The following is a 21,251-nucleotide window of genomic DNA, read 5'->3' as shown; positions in this document are numbered from 1 at the left end:
AAACGTCTGTTTTGTATTATTATGTTGTTTTCAAACTGTAAAACTGTAACCGATTTACAGCCCATAAGTGTATCTTTACCAACACATTTTGGTGAACATTTGAAACTATTTCTGCTGTTTTGTAGATATGTGTGGGAGCGCGCATGACTCCATAACTGAGGGAGCGCGTTCACGTGACAGAGGAAGGGAGAGTTCTTCTTTTCACTGCTCCATCCGGGAACTTTCCGAATTAGCATTGACAACCAAAGCGCAACTTTTCCCCAAGCAAAGTGAAATCAAGCCGCGCACTCGGACAAAATATAGTTCCATATTTTCAACTCAAAGTCTTAAAAATAAAGCCGTACGATTCGGATAGGTCGGATAGGCTTTTGCCGTGCGGATTTCGGAGTGGATCTATGTGACTGCTGAAATCTTTAGACCGCCTTTTGAGCACTTTTGTTAATACTGGCGTAAAGTGGGTGATGAGTCTTACGGACAGTAAAGAAGCGAGAACTTGCTGTGCAACCCGAGTAGTTCTTGCGATTGTTATTGTTGCTTTAAAAATATTTGTATTACGCCACAAATAACGCGGATCGCGTCGAAAGTGGGGGAAAAGTGCTTCTGAAGTCGGAATATGGAGCTACAAGGCCTTCAAGAAGCATTGAAAGTAGAAGTCCAATGTCATCAGGTAAATAAAAATGGCATTTTGTTGAAGCTTTCCCGGGACTTCTTATGTGAATACACGCTGGAAGACAGAAATCCGCCGTGTTCGAACGTTTTAATTTGGTTGGAATTCGTAGCCTTTCAGAGTGATACAACGGTAACATTCTTTCGCCTTTATGACGCCATAATCACTTTGAGCACAGATTGTTGAAACGCTCTTTGATGCACTTTAACGCGTGCGGTGCGTTTTTTGCGATTTGCACTAATAATGCGGCGGTTTTGTGTAGAGATCGGGACGAGACTTGAATATTTATGAGGTTCAAACGGACTCGCTGCTCGTCGCTTTGTTCCTCCCTCATATCCTAACTTGAAACACTTTAAACGAAACGTCTTATCGTTGTTTTACTTCGTTTAGAAACAAGTTGCACAGATGAAGCCGGACCCACAGGTAATTCATTTTATTTGAAGCGTCGAAGAATGGGGCATTTACAGTGGGTGAGAAACTTTGTCGGCATCAGTAGTTCTTAGGGTCATTCGCAATGCTTTGTCCTTTACGTGACTTTGCCAAATAACACACATGGTTTTGTCAAGTTTTCAAAAATATTTTGCTTGTTTTTTTATTTATTTTATATTTATTTTGTGCTGGGAGAGACAAGTAAGCTACATTAAAGGCAAAACAGAATAACATCTCTAAGTGAAAAACAAGTAAGAATTCACTCATGTTTTCAACATTGCTACGTATTAAGTTAGTGATTACATTTTGCGTTACGCGTGCATTAAACGTGTTAGAAACATATTTGCTCCCCGACCCCACAAAATGAATTAAAACTACTAGAAATCATCTCAACTGCTTTGTTTACAGACTAAAATTTGTTTACACACGACATTTTAGTAGGTCGACACGTTTCTAGGGAGTTTGCTAAGGAAAGTTACTCACTCAGACAAAGTTGCATTTAAACGTGTACTTAACCTAAACGTACTTATACGATACTTATCGACAGTCTTTCCAGAGGGATTTTTTTTGGTCACATGACGACGTGGTCGAATTTGATTCGATCTCTGCAGTTCACTTTCACTTTTTTTATTTTTATAATCGCGACTTATAAGTAAGCTAATCTATTAGCGTTCCGATAGCTATTATTTATATGTTTATGGGTAATTCATCTGTTTGGGCTAGGTTTGATGCGTTTGTTCGAGAGCCTCTCAATCATTCACTGAATTCGTCTGTCAGAATGAATCCCACAGAATGACGGAATTTTGAGTCCGTTCGATGGCGGTTCAGGTCAAAACGAAACATTCAGCACCTCGGACAGCGGCGCACGCCTGCATTTCAAAGCGTTTGACATGTCAAATGTTGCAGCTTGTTTGTGTTTTTGTTAAATGTTTGTTGTGAGGCTTTTTGGTGTACCTCATTTTGATAGTGGAAGCTTCCATTTTGTGCTGAAGGGGTGTTGGTTTCTTCCTAACATGGAGCAAAAGTCTGCAGAGTTTCTGGCTGGGGGGAGGGCTCATTCATGGCCATTCCAAAGAGGGGGAAGGGAGCAGAAAACACTAGTCAGCATCACACAAGACACAACACACAAACCTCTGTAGGCCTTATAATACATTCATTTTGAGCTTCTTGTAATTAATAGTGCCTATCACAGTTAGAATGCTTAATAATACTTATTATTTCTTAAGAGTAAAGGAAAGGCATTAAAATACACGAATACATTAAAATACACTATATATCTGTTGTTTTACCTAATGTAAGTATGATATGTTAATTTTATTTATAACTGTAGATTGTGTAATTATGTCAAAGGATTTGTTACAAGGCATGATGATGCCTCTATAATGCATTAATAATATAATGCATTCAGAGATCTAAAGCCAAGAGATTTCAAAGCGTATTATTAATACACAGCTAAATGTTAACCATTTAAAAAATAAAACATTGGCTTTCACAAACCAAATAAAAGCTGCATCTTTGGAGTTCAATTTATACATTTTCATTTCACATATTTGTCCTGCTTATTTTAAAAAGTGAATTATGTGTTATAAATGTGTGGAAGGTATGCAGTGGTTTAATAGATAATCTAGAGTGTTGCAAACTTAACCACAACATTTATATGCAAATTCTGAGTGAACGTTGGAGTTTTGCTGTCAGAATTAAATGCGATTAATTGTATTTGTGAAAATATAGTCTAACTAGAAATATGTTGAGCTGTAACTGAACATTATATTGGACATTTTTTGGGCGTCTGGGCCTGTACTGACCTATCCTCTTTATATTTCACTCAAACTTTCATTTGAAGGAGGCTTGAAATGCAGATGAACAGGGGAAGCAAACCCTCCAGCATTTATTAGCTGAGAACATCATAATCGTGGGAAGCCTTTGTAAGTATCTAGTGTTCCCCGCAGGGCTAACGTCTTTCATCCACATATAAGTATCTATCTTAGCTTGTTAGTTTTTAATACATATTGTGTGAGAGGGTTTTGTATTGTTGTCTTCTTGCTAGTTGTTGCATCACTGATCCGGAAACGCTCATAAACTTGGTGTAAGTCTTGAGCTTTGATTTGCTTGCTTCTACTCAATTTTTGGTCTCTCTCAGGGCTTACAAATCCTTCTTAAAATAATCCCTGTGTGTGTTCATGTGTGTCCCTCGTGCAGAGTGTAAAATGAATCGTGTTGTTTTTGTCTTTTGGAATGAAATAATATTTCCTTCCTGCAAAGATGTCCCTGTTTTCATTAGCTTGCAGGAAAGGCTACATTTGCACTGTCTGTTTATTCAGATTCTGTTACATTTCCATGTGATAAATGAATAGTTCACCCAAAATCTCATTTTATAGAGAGTGAAGAAAGTACAAGTTTACAGTTGCATACGTTATTTGCATTAGCACAAATGCAAGTGACTTGTATCTCTTTGCCTGAAAGCAGTTCAGCGTCCTGTCCAGAGTGATTTGTGTAACTCTGTCCCACAGACTGACAGCAGCTTTACTATGTAAAAACATCTGACTGTGATTGTAAAAATGTATTATAAATATATTATACACTTGGAAGTAAACATGTGAAACCTTGGAAGTGTGAAATCTCACAGATGTGGTCACTATTGCACATCAGTATTTGGAAAATGGGTTCATAAAGGATTTTCAAAGGGTCCTCTTTTGTGTTTTTGCTGCATACATTTTTGTACAGAAAATTCAGATTTGGCGAGATAAGGCTTGCTGTTAGAACACATGTTTGTTAGCATCATGAAATGGATCTTTATGGCACATATAGGAAATGTATGAAACTGTTCCTTAAATGATACACAATGTTTTTCTTAACATCTTATCAGAGCAGAATATCACAGTCACTACTGGTCACAACATACTTCTTCGTTTAAAGTACACTCAATCCATTATATTGGCAAGATTGATATTTTGCAAAGTTCATCCAGATTTGATCAGGCACATTGGTCGTATCTAATAGTAACACATATCAAGGGCAGCAGCAGTGCGAATCATTCAAGTTCAGACATGATAGTGTTAACTACACAAACCGTTTATAGGCCCAGACTCGAGCTCAGTGTGTGAGGCTATAGGACCTGAAGGAAACATCCAAAAGCACATGATGGATGACCAGCAGAAGCTTCCTTTTAATGAATTTAATTGGTTTGTACCGTTTTTGATCTGTCCTCTTGTCTCATAGCAACACTGTCTGTGGTAAATCATTCATGCGGTTATTTCTGTTGATGTATTTCACTCTATTATTGTGAAATGCAGCTGTAGCCATTCATTCACAATCTCATAAGACATTAAGTCACATAAGTGATTTGTGCCATGCTTTTAAAATAGTTGTGACGCAGTAGAGGTTTTCAGACCAAAGTGATTAAGGCTGTCATCTCCATTGTCTTAATATTCTTCTCAAGATAGCAGTGCTTTTCAAAGACCTGATTTGTGTGTCCAGTAGGAAATATCTCCAGATTCTATCAATTGAATTTAACTGTATGTCTTTTCATTTGTGCCTCAGTAAAGACTCCATGGTGAACAAAACAACACTATTTTTGTAGCATATTTAATGTTTTTTCTACTTAAATGTCATTCCAAAAAAGTATGTGTGTATATTCTTAAAAACTACACGACATATGAACAGCCAGTATATAATAATATTGTAAGTCCTGTAAAATGTCATAAATTTTCTTTCAGAAGTTGTTCTAATCTTGTAGGAGCAAAAAAATAAATACTTAAAGGGATACTCCACCCCAAAATGACAATTTTTTATCATTAATCACCCCCATGTTGTTCCAAACTCGTAAAAGCTCCGTTCGTCTTCTGAACACAATTTAAGATATTTTGGATGAAACTGTCCCATAGACTGCCAAGTAAATAACAGTGTCAAGGTCCGTAAAAGGTATGAAAGTCATTGTCAGAATACTCCATCTGCCATCAGACGTGCAATCTGGGTTATATGAAGTGATGGGAACACTTTTTGTAAGCGAAGTAAACAAAAATTACAACTTTATTCAACAATTCCTTTGTCAACAGTCTACTCTGTGTCTCTCCATATCACCGATGCTGCTTATGCTCTTCTGTGTCATCCGTGTTTTTGTGGTAGTTGAAGATGGATGTTATTTTTACGGGTTTGGAACGACATGGGGGTAAGTGATTAATGACAAAATTTTCATTTTGGGGTGAAGTATCCCTTTTAGCCCTATTCGGATGGTAATTGTTTCTCAGGGGGATGTAAGTGATTTCACCATTTACAAGGGGTATTTGGTGATTTAATTGCTGTCCGAATCCAGGATGTCTGTGTTTTTCTCTCACCTGCCACATAAAACTCCCCAGCCAAATTACCTACTGTTTTTTGACAAACATTTTACCGATGTCATGTGGTAATTTAATTGCTGTCCGAATCCACATCTCTGAGTTTACAAGAAGAAGTCGATTAAAAATTCAGTGCTTAAACCCTTTTTGTGCACTCCTGAACACCGTACGGTACGCTAACTGTTTTACTCCGGTTTAATTTGCATACATATTTATTTCTGAAATGCTTGAAAGTATTTAAAAGAACAATACTTCATAACTGCTCACGGCGACTGGGAGCAGAAAGAGAAGAAAAGAACGCAAACATTCGAAATGGGTTTTTATTATGGCAGCAGCAGGTATGCAATACAGTTTTAAAATATGTATTATAAACAAATATATAGGCTACATAACTATATCACATGTAATTATATACAACTATAATGTGTCTTTTTAAACAGGAGATTTAAATAATCAAATAATAAATAGGATTATATATTATAAAATATGCTTGCAATGATAAGAATAAATTTTAAATAAGTATTTTTTAAATGCGTTTTACACAATAATAAGAATACATTTTGTAAATAAAATTCATTTTATTTAGCAGGCAATTATGTGACTGGTCACGTGAGCAGCACGTTCCCAGGTTCGTAGCATCACAGAACTCACTCCTCCTCTGTGAATAGATCGCCATCCGAATTCATGAGTTTTATCACTGAGGTAATATGTTAATTTATTTTTACAGACGTCCAAATGAGAAACAATTACTGTCCCAATCAGGCTTTAGTAAAACATCCAAACAGGTCTTTTCAAGAACTTGTGCACTATATTATAATTAATTAAAATTGTCATACTGAAGATCTTTGTTAGGAGGAACAGACCAAAGTAGTTATTTTTTAATAATAATTTTTTTTGTTTGTTTTTTTCATAGTAGCTCTCGAATTTCGAATTTACAAGTCATATGGACCATTTCTGTGATGCTCTTATGGTGCCTTTTTAGAGCTTGACAGATGTGGTCACTAAGAACTGTAGAAAATTTCTCCAGAGTGCATAAGGTTCATTCTGTCACTGAAATGCATCTGAGCTTAATGTCTGATTCAACACTCTGGCTTTCTCTGCTGTGAAACTGTAATGAGCTAATAAGGTAATGAGATTAGATCACGTTAGATGACCAATAGGATTACTTGATTTGAAGTTGACGCTTTCAATGATGACCGTATGGCTCTGTTCCAAAACCTACTTATGGTGCTTCATAAGATTTGGTTTTGGCCCATTTCAAAGCGGCATTGTGATGTGAAAAAACTCAATATTCAATATTCTTGCCCCAATAACACTAGGCAGCATCACATGAGCGTAAAGACACAACCTCATCTCATCAATCATTAAACAGTTTTTATGTACTTTATGCAGTGTTGGGGGTAATGCATTACTGCGAGTTATGTAATCAGATTACTTTTTTCAAGTAACTAGTAAAGTAACACATTACTTTTTAATTTACAAGAAAATATCTGAGTTACTTTGTTTTCCCATTTAATGACTGACACGTCTCCTGTCCCCATATTTGGAGAAATCAGAAGTACAGAGGCGTTGTGTGCACTGTGTGAACATGATGTTACTGTAGTTCTGGACTAAATGCGGATGTGCATTAATTCATCCCACTCGCAAAAAAAAAAAAAAAAAAAAAAAAAAAACAGATTTAATATTCATCATAATGAATTAAAACAGGGAAATGCAAAATCAGATACAATACATATGATACAAACCTGCAAAAATTAAATGTTAAATAACACCAATGTATCTAATCCCATTTTATTAACCAGTTTCTTTGCTGCTGTCTTTTGATGATCCAGTTCAACCATACTAATAAGCAAAAATGACTTTAGATAAACTAACAATTGTGCTTCATTGTTTTTTTTTTTATTGCTGAAGAGTGTTGAACCTAATTCTCCTGCGTTCTACTCGACAGACGTGGATTTACTTTTCCTTCGGCCTGAGGTTTATTCATTACACTTTTTGGTGTGAAAGGGCTTTTAGATTTACTATAAATAGAGGGTTTTTATATTTAATATATTTTTATATTATAAATATTAAAGACTTGTTATTTTTTAAAAAGTAATGTGAAAGTGACGCAATATTGTAATGCATTACTTTTAAAAATAACTTTTCCCAACACTGACCGTATGTATTTTTTATAATATAATATACTATAGTATAATTCAGTACCAAATAAAATCAAAACACATTGTTACAAATTAAAATTTAACTATTTATACAATATTTGGGTGTAACTTTTTATACAATATTTGTCTCTAAAAGTCTGAATTAGTTTCAGAAGGCAGCTGCCTATATATAATATACAGCAAGACAGCTTAGTAGGTTTTGGAACAGAACCAAGTCTGTCAGATTTACTCCACAATTTTTCTTTGTTGATTTTTTTTTCGATGTGAGGAGTTTGAAATATTCTTTTGAGAGAACCCAGCATACTATTTTGGAAAGCTGAAAGTAATCAGCATGGATGCTGGACACAGATCGATGTCAGTAAGGTTGCTCATGTGCTTTGAAGTTGTGTTTTTTTTTTTTTTAGTGCACTACAGTACTGTTCAGGAAGGGTCATGTCTTGTCAGACGTCCCACCCTCTTCTGTCTTCTAATCTGCATGCTCTTCTAGGCCGTCAGACTCAGTAGTGGATGCATTATTGAGGTGCCCTTAAAATACGTAAAGACTGTTTAATGATTGATGGGATGAGGTTGTGTCTTTATGCTCATGTGATGCTGCCTCTAGTATTATTGGGGCTGCAGGGTAGTGCTTTAGTAGGTCACCAACAGCTGAAAGTGTTTCCACATGTGTGCAGGTGTTTACTACTGCCCACAGACTCTCTTAAAAATAAAATAACTGCTTCTTATGCTTCATTAATAATGATGCTTAATGAAATAAAACTGAACACGTACTGTAACATGCAATGCTCAAAATACCAGTTCCAGTCCAAAAAAAGATCCTTTATGGCAAGGGTCTTCAACTGGGGGTCGGCAGCTGTACTGCAGGGGGTCCACCAATTAATGTGTGAAAAATGGAAACATGGGTAAAGAAAAACATTACAAAGTGATTTTTAAATGTAAGCACCCTGAAATGAAAGCAAGAGCTTCCTCAGTTGATACTGCAATGATATTATATTATTGGCAAAACAGATTTAGCAAACAAAAACATTTATTTTCAATGTGAATAATCATGATTAATCATTTGACAGCACTAAAAAAAATTCCTTTCCATTTAATTATTAAAGTAATGCCTTGTAAATAATCTTCAATGTCTCACTCTACATTGCTATTCTTGTCATGTTGGAAATGTTGCTTACACATTACATCAACACTTTGTTAGAAAACCCTCACTAATTTCAGAAACTCAGTGATTTGATTCTTAATTGTCCATCTCACAGTAAAATTAAAACATTTAGTTTTAGTAATCTAGTAGCTAAAGTTCAAGTAAATGTTTATTTGTCCATCTGACAGTAAAATTAAAATGTGAATTTTTAATAAACTTGTAGCTAAAGTTCAGGTAAATGTCCATCTGACTTATAAAATTAAAATGTAAGACGAATCCATTAAAATAATTTACTACACATGCAAACAAATAATGAATTGTGATTTCTTTTTAATCTCAACATACTGTTGTTATGATGCATAAATCTTAATTTTAAAAATAAAAAGTAATACACAGGCAGTGATGCATGTGCAACATCAATAATGTGCATAGTTCTGATCTACTGTCTTAACATCATACATATAACAATATAATTTATTCTTAACCATAAAATGATTCGTTCTATTAATACACTCTAAGATCTTGGTTAATTAAAATGAAGATCAAAAAAAAAAAAAAAATAGGAAAACATTATTGTCATTTGCAATATTGTCAATATTGGCATTAATACTGGCCAAATATTTTCCCTTAACGAAATTTCAGTGCATTACTAATTTTTGTGCTTTCTGTAGTCATGACCTTGAAGCCTGGTGAAGTGCCCAGAGCCCATGTGTGTTTCTTGTGGAACGTATGGCCCAGTTGGTGTTGTTGATCTGGCCTTGTGGCCTTTGCTTTCATGTGTTTGTGAATTTCATGAAAACAGAGGGTCTATCAGTAGTAATATTTTGATTCAGAGGGAATTTCAACTAAGCTGTGGTCCCAAGACCTCTAGACCAGCATCAAACCATAGTGATCATGGTGAACATCAAAACATCTATATCCAAGTGGAGGAGCAGTGGCTCCGTTTAGAACATTGACATTTATATACTGTACAGAAACTTTCTTGTCAAGGGTATTTGAGTATTATAGGATAGAAGCATAACCTTTATGATGGCACAGTCATGCTTACCATTGGTATTCAAATGCTCAGCATGTTTTTGCAGAGGAAACTGTTCTAGAGAAAAGCTCTATTGATTGTAAATGAACAATAATGAAGGTTAATTTCTGGAGAAAACATGCAGCATTTGAGTTTTTACCGAACGGAACAAAGTGTTCAGATAATTGATTTTATTCCAGTCAAGTAAAGGCTTGACTGCTGGTTCATATTTCACATTCTGTCACTAATATTCATGGGAAGTCAAACTAATTATAATTCTAAGTAATGCTGCTTTACTGAACTCTCATGACTCCATTTACGCAGTTATTCATGTGCAGAATCTGCAAGATGTTTATCAATTTAAAAAAAGAGATGGATAATATGTTTTTTTAATTAAAATATTTTATATAATTTTAAAAAAAAATTTATTTAGTAGTGTTTTGTAAATATCTACCATATGGTTTATTTTTTCAAGATTTCATCTCTCTTAGTTAAATAAAATGCTAAACTGCTTACATATTCAGCAACTTTGTATATGGACTGCATGTATGAATTGAATACATAAATAATAACAGATGGAACAGAAGTTGATCATGTTTAGTGTCTTGCTTTATCTATCAGGAGTCCAAGGTTGTTGTCATATTTAGTGTTTGTTGTTGCGTTAAAGGTTCAGAACTGGTCAATCAATGGGCACTCACATAGGCTGAAATAGAGAAACTGAGAAAATTAAATGTTAGTATGGTGGTGTAGTTGTGTAAGATCTTGACAGAAGACTGAAACATTGCAAGTTAAATTCTTGCACAGGTACTTTCCATAAATAGTAAGGGTGTATTGGCACACAAAAATTATAGCTCGTTGTGAAAATTAGCCCATGAATTACTCACCCTCAAGGCAATCCTAGGTGCATATGACTTTCTTCTTTCAGACGAATCCAATCGGAGTTATATTAGTGACAGTGAAAGTGAATTGACATACAGCCAAGTATGGTGACCCATACTCGGAATTCGTGTTCTGCGTTTAACCCATCCAAAAGTGCACACACACAGCAGTGAACACACACACACCAATAATAAGTGATTATTACGTTTTGAATCTGGATATTTTTCTTATAAAAACGCATCGATTCACTACTGGAGGCCTTTGTTCACCCCCTGGAGCCATGTGAGACATTTTTTATTATGGATGGATGCGCTTTATTTCACTTCTTTTGGAGTGATGAACTGCAACACCCACTGACTGCCATTAAACAGCAGTTAAAAGTTGTTTATTACAATAAATTGAATATTAACTTATTATGTTAAAATATGACACTGTTGTATGATTGTCAGATTCAGTTGATAAAATCATGACCTTTAAGGTGGGACAGGCCAAAATCATTATTTTATGGGGATGGAAACAGATATGTAAAACTAGCTACTTTTCATGTTAATTTGAATAGATTATTACACCCATTTAATGATTCTCGAAAAAAAAAAAAAAAAAAAAAAAATTTGCCCTTCAAATGGTTTATAAAAAGTCACGGGAAACAAGAGTACTGTGTTCATAGACTGTTATAAATGTCACTTTAGATAAAGGCTTCTTCTTGTTTACTTAGATGGTTTATCCAGTGTTATCTTGGCATTTCTAGCACACGGTGCTTCAGGGTTCATGACATTCTTCTCCTGATGTTGCTAGCGTTCAGCAGCCGGAAGGTGGCATGCTTCATATTCAGCATGCACAGATAAAGCAGCAGAGCTATTAATAGCTTGAGGACAGTTTAAACACACACCGCCCTCTGGGAAAGAGTCGCAAGAGCGCTCGAGTGACTCACTGTAAATAAAGAAAGCCTCACATGCTCTCAAAGACACTTCACATCTCCTGTCCGCAGATCGAACTTACGTTATCATTTAAAACACCACATGCCCTTGCTCATGCCAGTTAAAATGTGACTGAAGACCTTTAACTGAGCGTAACATTTTCATTACAGACACAGAAATGCATTCATATCCCAATATGATGGCAGACATACTGGAACGGATAGTCAGAGCTGAAGTTCAAAACCTGCAATGTGATGCAAGGCCAAAAATAAACCACTTTAAAACAGTGCAGCTGAAGGGTGATGTGATCGTTTTCATTGATCAGCGTTTGGTGTATGTCAGTGTCTCATGTGGATGGTTATTGGACTTCCTCTCACATCCTCTGAGAATTCCCAGGAAGCTTTGGAATCTGGAAGGATTCTTTAAACCATGGTAATCTGACCATGTTAACTGTGGTAATCAATAGTGACATCAGCTCCACTCATCAGATTCATTTTCCTTATGAGCGTTCTGGTGACACCAGAGAAAAGTAGCTATAGTTGAACTGTTTTAAAGTAGTCATGGAGTCTTTGTGAGCTTGTGTCTTGTAAAGCTTCAGTTTCACAGTCTGTCTTTGTAGGGTGGCAGTAAAACAGATGAGGGCAGAAATAATTGAAGAAAGAGAGGCTGTCCTTGTGCTGTCACTCAGAGACATGGGCGGAACAAAGAGCCACCCATCGTAATGAATGAGACTTTGATTTGTTTTTTTCTGACAAGGTCAAAAAAATAAAAATAAAAAATCACTTTGTCTGAAAATGGACAAAAAGACAGACACAGAAAAGAACTCCTAAGCAGTCGCTCTTCTGCATGTGCATTCCAAGAGGATGTGCTTCTTTATTTACTGTGTAAAAGCAGCATTTGTGAGATGAACATTGTGTTCTTGAGCTGTCTGCAGTGATGTTTAAAGGGGTAATTCACCCGAAGAACTAAAAGGTGTCATAATTAAAAGAATATTTGAGATTCAATACAATTCATGCTTAATTGATCGCATTTGTGGAATAATGTTGATTAATTAAAAAATGAAGACTCATCCCTTGTTTTCATAAAAAATGAGGTTAAGTTAACCTACAGTGGAAGCGAAGAGGGGATCTTGACATGATTTTGGCTTTTACTGTGTAAAGTCATATCCAATTTAACAACTTCATAACCCCTAAAACATCTGTAAAAATAGCAAGAATAGCTTTACAGCTTAAAATGCGAACATTATAATTTTATCCTTATAATAAAGATCCTTATATTAATTCACTTCCATTGTAACTGGCTTTAAAAAGGCAAAAAAGGCAAAAAAAAAGGCAAAAAAAAAAAAATAAAAAAATAAACATAATAGCAGTATATATATCTCTACTATATTCACTATAGCACTATATCCCTACACTAAAATCATATGATTGCTTTGTGTGAGAAACAGGCCAAATGTAAGTTGTTATTCACTGAAAATCTTTAGTAGCACTTTATTTTAATGTGTCTGTTGTATTTCCTTTAGTAATAAAAGTTAATTATGCATAATTATATAACACTAAATATATAACACTAAACCAAACCCCAACCCTATATCTATAGTAAGAACATGCTGTTAATTAATATTACTTAATTCTTAACTTAGTTCTTATTAATTGCACTGAAACAACGACACATAAAAATAAAATGTGACTAAATCTTACCCTCCATTAAAGCTCTTGTTATTTTGTAGTCTTGTTTTTCAAACATGTTTCATTCATGTATTTCATATACATGCCATAGCTGTTATCACGGGCTGTAAAGGACATTGGTATTTATTAGTATTGATGCCATTTTAGTATGTTGTATGTTTTCAGTACTTTAAGGGCAGAGACATATTCCCTTTTTTAGTGTATAAATGACAAGCACAGACACATTAAGCATAGACACATTAGGATTAAAGATAATAATCCATCTTGAGAAATAGAAAGCTTTGTCGGGCTAATGTGTGTCCTATGGTTGTGCTTTTTACCTGTAACATCCTGTTCTGGGATCCATTAACATAATTTAACACCATAACCTGAAAGCAAAACAAATGAATAAAAGCTGAAAGAGGTATTAGAAAGACTAAAGAACATGACAGTGTTTTTAACATCTCTTGAATCAGTTATGAGTTGATCGTGTCATAACAGATCTGTAGCCTCATCATGTGGATTATTCAAAATCACAGAAAGACGAAAACAAAAGACGATCAATAATTCTCTTCAGCATGGCGCTCTCAAGGTGTTTGAGTTATTATTGAGACTATTATTATTTAAATAAAATAAAATAAAAAAAAAGATCAAAAACCAAAGATTTTGTTTGTTAAAAACAAAAAAACACTTAGCCACACAATTTTATATATTGATGTTTAGATACCTTTAGGGAAAACAAGACAAAAATCATGCATGAATTAGAAAATAAATTGCAGGACATGGCTGATTTTGAATACAGTTGTTAAGGGCAATACGCTGTGAAAAAGAACTCAATGTGGTGCTCGAATTGAATGACACACACCTGAAGCTCACACACAGAAAACTACCTCTCTGCATGCAATCCTGAATTCAGTTCTCTTTCACGTTCCGTTGCTTTGAATGGTCAAATACAAACACAGTTATGTCAAAATGCCCAATGTGTGGAGTAATTAAACACAGTCGGTTATGTCATAAGTGAACATAAACAGTTGGGTGAAAACCGGATGTGTATCAATATATTGGATCTGTGTATTCAGCATAATAAACCTGCTGCTGTATGTATCATTAATGTTAATCAAACCATAAAGACATCTTTAAAACTGTTCACCTATTGGCCAGGTAAAAATTTAGCTTGTGTTGTAAAAAAATACAAACCCGATTCCAAAAAAGTTGGGACACTGTACAAATTGTGAGTAAAAAAGGAATGGAATAATTTACAAATCTCATAAACTTATATTTTATTCACAATAGAATATAGATAACGTCAAATGTTGAAAGTGAGACATTTTGAAATGTCATGCCAAATATTGGCTAATTTTGGATTTCATGAGAGATACACATTCCAAAAAAGTTGGGACAGGTAGCAATAAGAAGCCGGAAAAGTTAAATGTACAGTACATATAAGGAACAGCTGGAGGACCAATTTGCAACATATTAGGTCAATTGGCAACATGATTGGGTATAAAAAGAGCCTCTCAGAGTGGCAGTGTCTCTCAGAAGTCAAGATGGGCAGAGGATCGCCAATTCCCCCAATGCTTCAGCGAAAAATAGTGGCGCAATACCAGAAAGGAGTTTCTCAGAGAAAAATTGCAAAGAGTTTGAAGTTATCAGAGAATCTGGAACAATGTGCGTAAGGGTCAAGGCCATAACCATACTGGATGCCCGTGATCTTCAGGCCCTTAGACAGCACTGAATCACATACAGGAATGTTACTGTAATGGAAATCACAACATGGGCTCAGGAATACTTCCAGAAAACATTGTCGGTGACCACAATCCACCATGCCATTCCCCGTTGCCGGCTAAAACTCTATAGGTCAAAAAAAGAAGCCATATCTAAACACGATCCAGAAGCGCAGGCATTTTCTCTTGGCCAAGGCTCATTTAAAATCGACTGTGGCAAAGTGGAAAACTGTTCTGTGGTCAGACGAATCAAAATTTGAAGTTCTTTTTGGAAAACTGGGACGCCATGTCATCCGAACTAAAGAGGACAAGGACAACCCAAGTTGTTATCAGCGCTCAGTTCAGAAGCCTGCATCTCTGATGGTATGGGGTTGCATGAGTGCGTGTGGCATGGGCAGCTTACACATCTGGAAAGGCACCATCAATGCTGAAAGGTATAACCAAGTTCTAGAACAACATATGCTCCCATTCAGACGTCGTCTCTTTCAGGGAAGACCTTGCATTTTCCAACATGACAATGCCAGACCACATACTGCATCAATTACAACATTATGGCTGCTTAGATGAAGGATCCGGGTACTGAAATTGTCAGCCTGAAGTCCAGATCTTTCACCCATAGAAAAAATTTGGCGCATCATAAAGAGGAAGATGCGACAAAGAAGAGCTAAGACAGTTGAGCAACTAGAAGCCTGTATTAGACAAGAATGGGACAACATTCCTATTCCTAAACTTGAGCAACTTGTCTCCTCATTCCCCAGATGTTTGCAGACTGTTATAAAAAGAAGAGGGGATGCCACACAGTGGTAAACATGGCCTTGTCCCAACTTTTTTGAGATGTGTTGATGCCATGAAATTTAAAATCAACTTATTTTTGCATTAGAATGATAAATTTTCTCAGTTTAAACATTTGATATGTCATCTATGTTGTATTCTGAATAAAATATTGAAATTTGAAATTTCCACATCATTGCATTCTGTTTTTATTCACAATTTGTACAGTGTCCCAACTTTTTTGGAATCGGGTTTGTAATATGCCTGTCTTAACCCACATGTTAAGCATGTTAAAAGACGATCGTGTCTATTAAAGTTAGTTCAGATCAATAACAGTGTTTAGTTAGTCGATCAACTATAGGCAGTTCTACAGTAGGCAGCAATGTTGTTATTGTTAAAGTTGTATATGGATGCTATAATAACCTTGAATCAGATGCAGATCTACAACTGTCGTTTTGTCTAAATGAAATGTCACATAAACTTTCATAAATGTCAGTAAACTTTGTTGATGTAAAGAAATGTGCATGTTGTTTTTCGGTAGATTGTGTGAGTCTTATGTAAATATGTTTATTCTAGGGATGCATGATATAAAATTTTTGCAGATATCAGATATACTGATATTTTTCAACTCATTTGGCCGATAGCCGATGCTGATACCGATATATATTTCTTTTTGTTTGTAGTAACACCAAGTTTCTCATGTGCAGAAATCATAAACCATTTTATTTTTAATTTTGAGCAGAAACTAATTTGCTAGAACTAATAAACATTATTAACGTTCTTTTTTAATGAGAGTATATTGAAACCTTTTTTTTCCAGACAGATGCAGTTGAAATGTTAACATTTTATTAGTAGATTTAACATTAACAGATATTATAACAATAATAATATTTAAGGTATAAAAACCTCCTTGTATTTAAGTTTTCATAATCCATTTGAAGAAAATATATATTACATATTAGTGAATAAACCTGTGTATATTAAATTATTTTATTTACAAGTGTTTTTTTATATTTTTTTATTCACATAAGCTACAGTATAGCTTCTGATCATTAAATCAAAACAGACTTGTGAATTTATGACACCAGTTACTGCTTTGTTTATTCAGAAACACAAGTATCTTAATGTTATTGGTGTATTTTTCATTGAATTACAAGTAGCCCTACAGCGTCCCCTAAATAAACAAAACACCTTACTGGATGGGCATTTGGCCCCGGTGGAGGCTGTTGTTGCTGCTGCTGCATGCGCTAGTAACTGTTTAACCCACTGCACATTGGACATGTCATTCTGTATGTACTTTCTCAAATTAATTGCAGCAATCCTAAACAGTGAATCCAATCACCAGGGGGGCAGTTGTGGCCTAATGGTAAGAGAGTCGAACTTGTAAACCAAATGTCGGAGGTTCGAGTCTAGGACACCATACTTGGCTACACGTCATGTCACTTTCACTTTAAAATTTAGGCAAAAGTTTGCTTCAATTTTGATTAAAATGCTTATGTGGTATTATTGTTAGTAAATTATTTGATTTTTTTATTATTTAAATGGCATTTGTTCATATTTTTTGCCGATGTTTACATTTTAAGCCTTTATCATCCAATTCTGATAATGTTCGGATAATATCATGCATCCCTAATTTGTTCTTTTTATAAAATGTGAAATTATTTATGATGAAGAATGAAACATATTTGGCCTTTTTTTCTTGACTGTTAAAATTATCTTAAGGCTCCTTCATGTGAATTAATAAATTCCAATAATTTTTTTTTTAATGTGGCTCGATCCAGAAATGTTTGTGAAAGAATCGTAATGTTGAACCGGTTTTTCCCCTCGCAATAGTAAAACAACAGTAAAAGACAGATTTCCTAGGAGAGAAATCTAATCAAGATTTCATGTACGCTTCCATTGGAAATAAATGTTAGCAAACATTGAGGAAACGTCAAGCATGCAGAACATTTTCATCTGGAAAATGACACTGGAAATGATGCAAGCCGTTCGTTATACAGCAAACAGTGGAGTCAAACTGAACTGAACTCAGGCCGTCTTGCTCCACCACACACAATAAAAGAAACAAGATGTAGTTTCACTCGTCACATTCACATGCGAACGCCTGCTATAGTTCAGTAAAGATTGATTTCTTGAACAGTCATAGAGGCTACAGGAGCTCACATATGGCATTTCATTTGTGTGTGTGTAATGAAATAGTGATGCTTTCTGAGATGAAGTGCTGTGTTGAATCTCACAGGCAAAATGCAGAAGCATAGGCAGCTGTCTAAATATTGATCTGCAGCTTTTTTAAAGCAAGAAAATGATCAGTTTCTGAATATAGTGGAATACTCAAACTCACTTTCATTGTGCTGAAAAACTAAAGAGAGCTGTGCTTTCATCAGACATGATAAAAGAAAGAAGTTTTTGGCATTTGGGATAATTGAGATGGAGGCAATTAAAAGACATTGTCTTTTATTTGTTTATTGAATATGTTAAAGGGATAGTTCACACAAAAATTAATATTCTGTAGTTTTGCGTATCATTATGGTGCCTATTTCCATTTTAAATATGTCTCATTTGGAAGATTCACCACAACATAAAAACTGTAAACTGTAGTTGTATTTCCTGTCTAAGTTGGTGGTTCTTGATTAAAATAAGCTGCAGTGTGGACGAAATTTAATAGTCATGTCTATCAAACAGTCCCTGAGCAAAAATGAGAAGACATCTTAAAGCTCTTACTGATGGGCTTGTGTCTTCTGATGTGTTGATTGATGTCCACACAGTCTTATCATCACAGAGAGTGGAGGATTGGCTCATGTCCTGTTGTTTGGCAGGAGGGTACTGGTGTTGAGGCCAAATCACACACCATGAGGCAGACCCGGATTATCCCATTCTCCAGTGGGATCACCCCATGTGATGGGAGGAGGTGCTCAGGTCATTTGGATGGAACCTACTCTGCATCTTCTACAGCTCTGTAGCTCTATAAAGCATGAACCTTCATATATTCTCCAAAGAGTGTTTGATGCCAAATTAAGCCCCTTTCCACTAACAGGGTACTGTTACCCAGCCCAGGACTGTTTTGACCATGAACTAGTCCATTAAACCTAAAGGTCTTTACACAGAAACCATTGACATCTAAGGGGCTTGAAGAGATATTAGGAGATACATTTTTTGTATAGTGGGTTATTGTTTAATTTTAGTTCAAGGCCCAGAAACATAGTAAGGATATTGTTATAATAGTCCGGAATTTATGAAGCTATGATAATTTTATGAAGCTACTTTTTGTGAGCAAAGAAAACAAAAATAATGACTTTATTCTGCAATTCTTCTCTTCCATTTCAGTGTCTGCCGCCATTCACAAGAGTTCCAAGATGCATGTGTGTGCTGCTGCTGATGTAGAACACTCATGCTGCACATTGTTTACAATACAAAACACAAAAAGTATTGGACTAAAATAGATGGGCTATTTTAATGATGTCCTTACTACCTTTCTGGGCCTTGACTGTGGTAGTTCCCTAGCTGTCTGTGCAGTGTCAGAAAGCTCTCGGATTCATCAAAAATATCTGAATTTGTGTTCCGAAGATGAACAAAGGTCTTCCAGGTTTGGAACGTAATTAATGACAGAATTTTCATTTTTGGGTGAACCATCCCTTTAAAGTGACTCCCTAAAGGTGTCTAATATCTGAGAGCATTTCTTTTCCATTCCATTTATCAGGAACAATGAAACTGGAAGCTCAGTGTTGACATGAGACATGTGGCTGATTTGTTTAGCCTGAGGCAAGAGAACTCAGAGCGCTTCATTATAGCATTGTAAAAGTCTTTAATGTGTATACGTCAGACTGTCAACTAACCCCTGTCAACTCACTGCTGCTGAGTATGCTGGAAAATGACCCTTGTATATGAAATGTCATATACATGTCATGTGTGTGTATATAGGATATATACACACACACACACACACACACACACACACACACACACACACACACACACACACACACACACACACACACACACACACACACACACACACACATCACTTTACTGTGTGGAAGAATATTAATTTAGGTCAAACATGGTAACAATATTTAACTAATGGATTGAGACACTTAACTGATCTCATCCAGATTTGCCTTCAGGAGGTGATGTTGCTCATTTGACTAATAAAGTCAGCCAGCAGCGTGACAGTACTGTAGTTCAGCTGTTCTTAAATATAGCGTCATTTTTTTTTTATATGTTGCAGTGTAGCATGATAAATTGCAACACTGGTTTGCAAACTCTCTATTATATGGGATGTCTGATTCATTTAAGTGAATCAGTTTGTTTTGATTTACATAAACTGATTCCAAAAATTATTCACTGATAAGTGATTCACAGGTAAACGATTCGCAGGCATCTTTGTGGCATTAAAATTTTGGGATACACTTAATTTTATATGACTATTTGAATTATTTAATAATATATAAATTTGATGTTGCTGTTCATAGAAATGCTTTTGTGTCATGTGGTGTTTGTATTGGTGGTAATTTAATTGACTTTACAACTTAACACACCACACAGCTTTTGATACAAAACACTTTTCCGCAAACAAAAGCAGGTTCATTAGAAAGCACCACTTACTCCATAAACAGCCTATTTTATACTGATGGATCTGGCATGATTTTTTATTTTTTTTACCTTCTTACCCATGTGCCTTGAGCTTGTTTGGGGGGTGGGGGGGGGGGGGGGTGACCTTTGAAAACAATCAGCAGAGGGAGCAGTGAATGGTTGTGTCCAGATGCCAGTCGTGAGTTTCCTGTGGATTAAATTGATCCTCAGAAACAATAGAGCTCACCGCATGCATTGTGAGGGAATTAATGAATAACATATGAATAATTTCCCCATCCACACCACTTTGGTGAGCTTTTGCAGTGATTTTAAATGACTTTTGCGACACCTATGCTGTTTCTTTGTCATAAATAAGGGGAAGAGTTTATGAAGCCCTACAGTCTGTCCTTATTGGTGAATGTTTAATTTCCAGCATATCCAGCAGTAATGAGAAACTCAATGCAAAAATGGTGACAGAAATTGTAAAATACCTTTCACAGTCAAACTACTCATAACAAAAAGTTAATAAAGATGTTATAAATTGAAAAATCGGATTTGTTTGTAACAAAACTATTAAGACTAAATGTAACGTGTATCATGAAAACGTGAAAAAATAACACATTGTAGGAGATCCACACCAAAAGCAATATCTTGACATGGCACAGGAAAAACTGCTAAATTATTATTATTGATATATTATGTAATTTATATTATATTATAGAAGTATTTGTATCAAGAGTAATGCATTAAAACTTAATTTCCTAAGCAACGCAGCAGATTTTTATTTTGTTGATTAAGCAACATAGTGACAACACTTTGCATTCAACAAAAAACTTGAACACAAAATTGTGATGTTAATTTCAGTTTCTGAGAGAAGTTTACATACTAGAGCCATAAATGAACAGAACATAAATGACTATACTTACTAAAACATCATGCATGTAGTGCTACTTTTACTGTGCAATTTGTACAACACACT

The 21,251-nt window shown here is 35.3% G+C and overlaps 1 protein-coding gene across 1 annotated transcript in view; it reads left to right on the top strand.

Moving 5' to 3' along the window:
* Positions 1–228: 228 nt before the first annotated feature.
* Positions 229–21,251, top strand: part of LOC109060937 (PHD finger protein 21B-like) — a 41,847-nt gene continuing 20,824 nt past the window's right edge. Inside the window, exon 1 of the mRNA XM_042747031.1 lies at positions 229–667. Coding sequence (XP_042602965.1) covers positions 614–667 — 54 coding nt within the window. The 5' untranslated portion in view covers positions 229–613. The remainder of the gene's footprint in view (positions 668–21,251) is intronic.

This window comes from Cyprinus carpio, chromosome A4 (assembly GCF_018340385.1).
Source record: "Cyprinus carpio isolate SPL01 chromosome A4, ASM1834038v1, whole genome shotgun sequence".
Classification (NCBI taxonomy): domain Eukaryota; kingdom Metazoa; phylum Chordata; class Actinopteri; order Cypriniformes; family Cyprinidae; genus Cyprinus; species Cyprinus carpio.
Note: the sequence above shows the minus strand (reverse complement) of the source record. Positions and strands in the feature narration are given on the sequence as shown.